Source organism: Phaethon lepturus, unplaced genomic scaffold (assembly GCF_000687285.1).
Source record: "Phaethon lepturus isolate BGI_N335 unplaced genomic scaffold, ASM68728v1 scaffold21013, whole genome shotgun sequence".
Lineage (NCBI taxonomy): Eukaryota > Metazoa > Chordata > Aves > Phaethontiformes > Phaethontidae > Phaethon > Phaethon lepturus.
This window is the reverse complement of record NW_010531438.1, coordinates 26713-35573: the sequence shown is the minus strand read 5'-3', so window position 1 is coordinate 35573 and position 8861 is coordinate 26713. Positions and strand designations below refer to the sequence as shown.

The 8861-nt window shown below is 37.6% G+C and overlaps 1 protein-coding gene across 1 annotated transcript in view; it reads left to right on the top strand.

Moving 5' to 3' along the window:
- Positions 1–7456: 7456 nt before the first annotated feature.
- The window catches only part of GPSM2 (G-protein signaling modulator 2), a 19389-nt gene continuing 17984 nt past the window's right edge, over positions 7457–8861 (top strand). Inside the window, exon 1 of the mRNA XM_010284568.1 lies at positions 7457–7774. Coding sequence (XP_010282870.1) covers positions 7713–7774 — 62 coding nt within the window. The 5' untranslated portion in view covers positions 7457–7712. The remainder of the gene's footprint in view (positions 7775–8861) is intronic.

Here is an 8861-nt window from a genome sequence, read left to right as displayed (position 1 = left end):
GTCCTTTCCAACCTAGTGATTCTGTGATACTCTGAATATACTAGCAATGAGGATATATTTTTTGGTCACTTTTTGCATCATTCTCCCGAATTTCTGGCAGTTCTTTCTGCTCTTAATTACTCAATTTTTAAGGAATGTATTTACATTTCAATCTGATTGCTGAGTGAAAATAGGGTGTTCAGTGTGAGTAGAGATACCAGATTCTGGCCAGGAATGTGAATATTCCTTAACTGAAAGTTTTAAATTTTTCTTTAGTTTTTGGTATGACGTACATTTCTCATGTTGCACAGTGTATATGCAGGTTTTATCTACTGCTTGGGTGTTTTGCATGAAAGGAAAAGAAAATAACCCTTAAGAATGCAGGCGAGCTTCTTTCTGACTCAGAGAAGGAAGATGCTTCTGGATTCAGTTATCATGGTTGTTTGGAATAGTTTTTTTATGATCTGGCAGAAATAACTTGTGTCATTAAGACTGCTTGTGTTTTAAGGTTGATAATTGTGAGTAACACTGAAAATAATGCTAGGCAATGCTTACTTGTTAAAGGAGGCATTTGCACAACCCTTGAACAACAGAAGGGAAAAATTAACAAAAAGGATATACAAAATTTAAAAGGCTGGCCATGTTGCAGACCTTTAGCATTGCTTAAAGCCCCAAATGCTCTATTAAACTAGGTACTTTACAAACAGAAAGGAAAAAACCTCCTCCTAATATACAGAATAAGCGGAAAGTATATACAAGTAATGCTAGAGGGCATGTTGAAATGCTCCTAGACTTTTGTTTGCCTTTAACAGAATGTTTGTATAAGCCAGGGCATCTATTCTGCTATGCCAAAAAGAGATGTGAGTGGAAGGAGACTGAAGAGGAGTTAGCCTACCTGAAAGGGCACGGGGGAAACAAACCTTCTGTTACCTGTATTTAGAATTCAGTATACAGAATGGTAAATTTGGTTTAGGTAGCTAAAGAAATAAAGGAAACTACAAACAAACAATGTTTTTAGAAATAGAGTGATAAATGAAGTATCTCCACTGTTACCATGTCTGTCATAATGTAGGACCATATTAGCAATTAGGTAATAAATGTTGGAGTCTGGTCAGGTGCTGTATTTCTATAGCATTGAATTCAAGTCTATGCTTTAATTTTCAGCTGTGGATATGGTGAGATCCTCACTTCACTGTGAGCAAAATTTGTATAAGAAATGCTCACCACCTATTAGTTTGGTATTTTTGCTCCCCACCCCCCTGATTAGAAGGATCTCATTGCTAGGACCTTTTAAAAGCTTATTTAAGAAATATAAATAGAATTTCATATACTAGTGTGATCTGTAGTTACGTATTTAATCTTGTAAAGTAGTTGTGGGGTTTTATGCAATATTTTCACTACTTTGTTTCATAGGCTTGTTAATATTTTCAATAAAATTCTTCTACAGCCCTACTTTTGACTACTTTGGGGTCTTCTGGGCATACTTCTGCTCCTTTGTCGCTAGGGGGTTTCTCCTCCTCCAGTCATATTGATGACTAAATTAAAGTAAATTGATGAGTAAATTAAAATAGTTGGACAAAAAGCCTTTTCTTCCATTTGGGTAAATACAGTGCTAGAAACAAATTGGGGAGAGAAGTAAAGAATAGAATCTGTTGGATCACTCAGGAGTTCCTGACAGATAATGATACTATTTGTGTAATTTTTCATTTAGCAATTACTTTAATTTTTTGAGGTGGAGTGTCATGAGTGTCATAGCTCCTATTATCAGTATTTTTCTACTCTTTTATAACCTTTGTGCTTCTTTTGACTGTCTAAAGACTGCTGGTTATACTGAAGTAATTAAGTCTTGAGCATTAACTGGCTAAGGGAGATGAAAGAATTTCATGGGTAATGGAGTCAAGTTTCCATACCTCACTACAGTAATTCTGTTCTTTTGATTCCTAAACGGTAGTTAGCTGTGCATCGATCAGTTTTGGTAATAAAATGCCTGTCTAGCCTTATGCTGTCAGTTACAATTTTTTTTCCCTTTCCAGCAAGGAGCTGATAGTCTCATATATAAAAGATACGTCTGTCCACATGGTGCACGGAAAGGAGAGTACACTTCATATTCCTTTTTGTATGAGTATGGTATAAGTGAAATTCCAGGCTTGTGGAGCAGTGGGTTGGTAGGGTTCCTATCTTATTGAAAGAACATCACCTGTGGCCCAAAACCCATAGACCAAGAATAATAACAAGGGTAAATTACTTAAAGTTTCCACCAGTTTTAGGATTATCTGCAATAGTCAGTAATGTGTCTTATTTTCATATGGCCCCGTACATATAAGTCAGCATGGTAAATATAATTGGGGTTGAGGAGGGAGCATCTGAATCAAGAACATTAGATAGTGGTATTAATTTATTTGCAGCTTGTCTGATGTGTCAATAAGATAGGATGTATGTTAGGCTAGGTCTTTCCCATGCTCGATAGTGATTACAAGCTATGCAGAGTCTGCTTTATCAGACTCGCACCTAGGAGGAGGGTTGGAGTTAGTTGTTTACGAACCTCAGCTTTCCTGTTCTGTCCTTTAGATACAACCAGTTAATGCCTGATGTGAGCTGCTCTGAGCTGATGTGAGTACCGTATGCTGGAAAGTGTGTTTGTATGCTGCCTGTACTGTATGCTGCTAAGCCAGTCCTTTAGAAGAAGCCCTGTGGTTTATTCTGGGGGCATCTGCTCCATATATAAATCCATGAGGACAAAAAGGCAGTATTTCAGAGCAGGTATTGCTTGACGTCATCACTGACCCTGAATAAAACCTCCAATTCACTTTGTCAGTGACGGTGGTTTCTGTGTGCTGTCAGCTAATCAGTTGTTGAACTTCTGTCAAAAGCGGTGCAGAAAGGAGTTTAAAATTAAGCTTCCAAGAGAAACCACACTGGTCTTAGTACAGTGTTTCTTGTATCTGCATGATCTGCTCTTATGACTAGTCACTTGTGTTGTACTGTGTTCAAGGTATAGAAAAAATAGCATTTTCCCAAGCTGGCGCACAGTTGTTTTAAGGTTCATTCATAAGGGGAATATTTTATTATGCTAATGATGATGCTGTTTACTATGTAAATACAATATTAAACTGAATACAGAATTTCAAAGGTTTTTTTGGATGATTTTAGGCTTATTTGTTAGTTCAGGTGAATTTTAAAAATATCCTTGGACAGCACTGAAGACTAAAATTATGGTTTGTCTAGTTCTGAGTGTTACTTGTACTATTTGTGTTTATATGCTGTTTTGTATTTTGAAGGTCTTAAGCCAAGCTAATCTCTCTATTTCAGTAATACAATTGTTGTTTAGTCTGTCTCTTTCTCCATAAGGTATGCAAAGCTCTGTTTTCAGATAATCCAGTTCCATCTTATCTCCTACCCCAGCTATAGCCTCTTCCTGAAAGGGAAATTTGCCTTAACGTTGAAACAAAAAATCTGTGTAGCTAGTTTTGGTAAGGACATACAATTTGTGCAGCTGGTCTACCTCTATCTGTACTTTCCTGCGGTAGCTTTTGAATCTCTGTCAGTGATAACTTAATTTGGCAGATGCTTCTTTCCTATAGCTTTGTGAAAAACAGCGGATGGGTAGAGAAGGCATTACTTGATTGTCTCCTTTAGGGAAAGGCAAAAAGAAATTAACTGTTGAATGTTCTGTTTGTCAGCCTCCAAGTGACCAGTCAGCCTGTGTCAGCCGGTCAGCCATGTAACTGTAGATAAGCAAAGCAAGACTTTTGATCATCTGACAAACTCCAGAAAGGAAGGTATGGGTTGAGGGAAGGAGCCAATGAAGCTGCAGAAATTTACTGTTTTAAGGAGATGCAGGGGAAGAAGCCATCTCCATTTCCAACTATAAATAGCAGTATTGGCTTTCTGTTGCTTGCCAATTTTTCACTTATGTGGAAATATGGTATTCTATCAAAAGACAAAATGAAGGGATCTATCATAGACGTTCAGTGTAACTAAGAACTGCAAACTGATTAAAGCAATTGTCTACCATTGTGATAAACTTCCTAGTATGTAATAAAATCTTTTCTGAAATGGAAAATGCCTTAAAACATTCAATGCTTGCCTTGAAGGTGTAGTAACTAGGACAGTTAGCTTGCATTTGAGAAAGAAATTACAGCTATTGTTTTATTGCTCTCAGGGACTTGAAATATACTGATCAGAATCCAAGATGGGGGAGTCTTGTTTTTTTTCTGTAATTTTTTTTTAGAGTGAGCAAGCCTCATTCAAGTCTTAGCATATATGCCACTGATTCAGTTCAGTGATGTTAATGGGAAGTTGAGATGTACTTTCTTTGAATATCAGCCATTAGGCCTTGGCTCCCTTTCTGAGAACACTGATAATAGTTTTATGAAAAATACTGAATAAGTGCAAGCATGATGGGGTTTCACTTTTTAAAGCATTGTTGTGTGGGATTCCTTTCAGTATGTAACATTAGTATTTTACCATGCTATTTTTTTTATTTCATTGTAAAACTTGTAGAAATTAGCTTAATAGATTTTATGCAATTTCAGAGGATCAAATTAGAAGTAGTTTCATGGAATTTAGTAAGGAATTCAGTCTTAAAACCTCATGCCATGCAGACCCCAAGCTTCTATATAAATCTGGTATTTAATAGAAAAGAATGAAAAATGACTTTTTGACAGTGATAAGTACATTTTTTAGATAAAGCACTGAATTGGGGCAAAGTTAGCTTTTTACTGATGGTTTATTTGAAGATCCTTTAGCTGTTTGTAGACAGGGTGGATTAGCCCTAACTATGGCTCACCATTTTCTCCTAATAAAGAGTTGATAGAGTGCATGTTTTGTCTATTGTGGGGTATAAACTGCCTACCACATTTGATTGCCTAACCTCTGCCTTGCTTTATTTGGTTTTGGGGGCCTGGTGGTGTTGGTTTTGGTATCATACCGCTGTGTAACTACTAACACCAGTTTAGTTTTCCACTTCCTAAGGACGCTTAGTCTTTTTTCTGTGTGCTTTTTTCTGCTACTTTGAAATTACAAAAAAGCTAGGACTTCCTGCATTTAATAGCTGGAATAGTAAAACTGCATTTTAAAATTCTGTCTACAACTTCAGTGTTCTATCTATGCTTTCCTGAAAGGCAGCTCTTTAACATGGATATGGATTTTGCATTGTTTAAAGATGTGGAGAGAATAAATTTAAAGGAGCTGCTTTGCATTACTATAAGTTTTTTCTTACTAAGAACCAAGTGCTTTTTTCATGCTACATGAAGTTTCAATTAAAAGTGCAAGTTTAGGAGAAAACCTGTTTCACTGTGAGATTTGCTGACAGAGTAGAATTTCTCCTGATTTCTCTTAATTCAGTAGACTTTTCTGCTGAAGTGCTGCGTCCTCTGATGTTGATAACCAGCTCAGGAAAGGCTTGGTTACACAGAGCTATTCGGAATAGTTAAGGTGCATCAGTTGAAAGAGCAAGGCTTAGTCTGCTAGAGCGTAATCCTCCCAAGGCCAGTTTATGCCTGAGAGATACTGTCTGCAGAAGGGTTCATCGATTTCCACCTCCTGAATTTTGAATTCACCCCTCTAATTAATGTGATTTAAGTTTCCTTCCTGATTACGTGTTGGCGTGGCTGAAGGTATAACTTGACATCCTAAGGAGTTACGGGTGAAGGAAATGACCTATGAAGACCAGTCCCAGTAATTGTTGTTGGATCTGTGATCATGATGTGTTGGCCAACTTGGGTGTGTCTGTATCACCCTTCCAAGACCAGGAATGTGCCGTATGGCAAGTAAGGAGGAAAGAGAGCAAGAGTAATGGTTCCAGCTGGTGGGAGATGGTGGCATCGGTTAGAGGATGAGGAGGACAGAAGTGTAGCTAAGATAAAATGAAGTTCTAAACAGCTGTTGTGAAATGTACTGCTAAAAGTAACTGATATTTAAATAAATGCAGTCATTCTGATGTACTTCTAAATATAACTGTCTTTTTACTAAGTTTGGCTTTTTATTTTTAAAAAAGCTTCTTAAATGATTCAGTTTATTACAATTGCAGTATAAATATACAAACAAATTACCACAGTCATTATTTCATGACCCATGGCAGTTGCCAAAGTACACACTTTTTGCTTTGTGGCATGTAGTAATTTGCATGAGTGCACCCATCTATGGAAGAGAGCTTTCAATTCCCTTGTATTTTGAATACTTATGGATTGCTGTAGACTAGGTGGCTTACAGCTATCTGCTTGTATGAGTTATCCGATTTGAGGTTTGGACAAACTTCTGGAGAGTAAATACCTGTAACACAATCTTCCCGGTATGTGGGTTGCAATGGTATTGTAAACTATATGTGTCACACTTTGTAATTGCAAAAATATCCCCACACCCACTTGTTGATGCCAAATAATTTTCATGATGAGCATGGAATGGCAAAATAGTTGTTTAGCTGGAAGAATGTGGATGGTCTGTTTGAGGGGTGCTGTCAAGGTAGAGTATGATGGGTGGCATGAATCTTCATAGCTGGTACTTGATAAAACTAATGAAAGGAAAAGGCATGGCCTACACCGACAATTGAAAATAGAGAGGGTTGCGTTTTCTTCTGGTGACAGCTTTAGATCTGAGCTCTGTTCTTGTCTTTTGACATCTCTGCAGTCAGTTGATGAAACATGCATTTGTGAATTACACAACTATAGGTGTACTTGCAAAGGGAGGTGGTATTAGTACTGAGCAATAAATATGTCAACTCCTCTACTAAAAATACACTTAAAACTGGGTAAACTTTTGAATACTGAGTTTCTTTTCTGTTGATCTTTTCCCTGCCAGCCTAAACATGTCTAATATTTAAGTGCTGGCTGCTGCAATCCCTTTGAAGCAGAGTTTGGAGCTTATAGGACAATGCTGCAGCATTTTGGAATGTGAAGCCAGTGTTGAAAAAAAACAAAACAAAACAACAAAACAACCCCAAACCCCCATACCTCCCCTTTTTTGGGAGTGGGGAGGGGAAAGGGCAATAGAACTTAAGCCTCTGCTGGCTTCCGTGCTCATAATGTTCCAGGTGGGATGATCTCCAGAATGGATAATCTCCAGATGGGATTGTGCCAGCCAGTTCTGACTACTGTGGGACTTCAGCTAACTATAAGGGTTTTGGCAGTACTGTTTACGTGTAAAGCAGTTCATGATCCGTTTTATATTATACCTTTCATTCTGTAGTTATCATCCTTTAAGCTTTTTGCTTGGGACTTCATGAAGCCCAAGAGTACTAACAAGGGTAAATTACTTAAAGTTTCCAATAGAAAAGACAGCGTTCGTTTTTGTTAAACCTTCTTTGCTTTTTCGCTTGCCTACAGGAATTGCCATGTGTATGTAGAAGGCTTTGGCTTTAAGTTCTTGATTGACGCTTTCTGCTTGGTAGGAGTAGTGTTATGCTTTTACATCAGCTGCAAATGGTTATGAGTTATTAACTGACTATGAGACTTCAAGCCAAGCATCTTGTGTTCCCTTTGCAGAAACGCAGCTGAATGGAGCTTAAAGGGCCACAGATGAAAGAACTTGAACATGTTTCTGAAGGTTTAAGATGTGTCTGACAGTGACCTCCTTACGTTAGTAATGAAGAAGAGTTTTTCAACAGGAGCTTAGGATATCTTTACTTCAACTTATTAATACACTAACTGGAACGGTGTTCTGGCAACAATTCTCCATAGTAAAGTACTTAGCCTACTACAGAACAGTATTATTTTCTCTACTGATAATGCAACTCGATGGAGGAAAGTAACGTTTTGATAAGCATGCGCGAAGATCGTTGCTTTCATGTGCGATACAGGTAAGACTATTAATTTTAGTATGGATGAATAAGTATTGCTAATAGTAGAAAACTAAACAAGTTGCAACGAATAGTTTGGTATCTCTCTTACTAGTGTTATTGAAACTGAAAGCTAAAATCACAGGATTTTTTTGCTTATCTCAATTTTTGAGCTATGAACATTCACTCTTGTTATGTAGTAGATTATATTAGTATAATTACGCAATTGTATAGTATTGGAACTGTGCACAGTTGCAGAATAGTCCGTGATTGCATTTCTTTGTATTTCTGATAGAACGATATGAAGTATGATCCCTGCGTGGTAATACCTGCTGTCTATTCTTCTAGCTTTTGGGTTGCATATGCAAATTGTTGAGTTTTGTCCCCTAAAGTTCTCTGTTCTTGTTCCATCATAGAAGCAACTTTTATGAATGATGAATTTTTAGGTGCACTGTCACCTATGGCACTGTTTTCCATGCTGAAAATAAAGAGATTTGGTTGATAGACAGTGCTTTGATACCTTGGACTGAAAAAGTACAGTTATTGCAAGTCAAGAGGATATGTGAATTCCCTTCTGAGAGCTTTTATCATTTTTCTTCTGGAATCCCCCTTACAGACATGGGACAACATGTTGGCATTGCAGACTCCCTCTAATGACCCTGAACAACAGAAGCATTGTGTAGTGCATGGTATTTGGATGGCTGGTGTTTGGAAGGGTAAATCTTGCAGCTCATTCAATAGGAAGGGACATGGGAACACCGGAGTAATTGTTTTAAAAACAAATAAAAAGTGTGATTCTTGTTGTGTGCTCCCCCCACTCTCTACCCTGGCCATTCTTGCTTTGGAGGCCTTTTCCTTGCTAGCTAACAGGAACAAAGCACTACCCTTATTTGTAAGACAGCACATGCTATGGCTTAAAATTAATTCTGAAAATGTTCTGACTGTGTTAGATTGGTCTTCTCTTCTGTTTCATAGAAGTACAGTGTTAGTTCTGGTTAGCAGTGCAGTCAGCAGGAGGAGCTTTTTCATTGTCAGTGAGGAGAAAATCAGCAAATAAACTGTGATTTACTCTCTGCTCTCTTTATTTTGCTAAAATCTTCGTATGGTG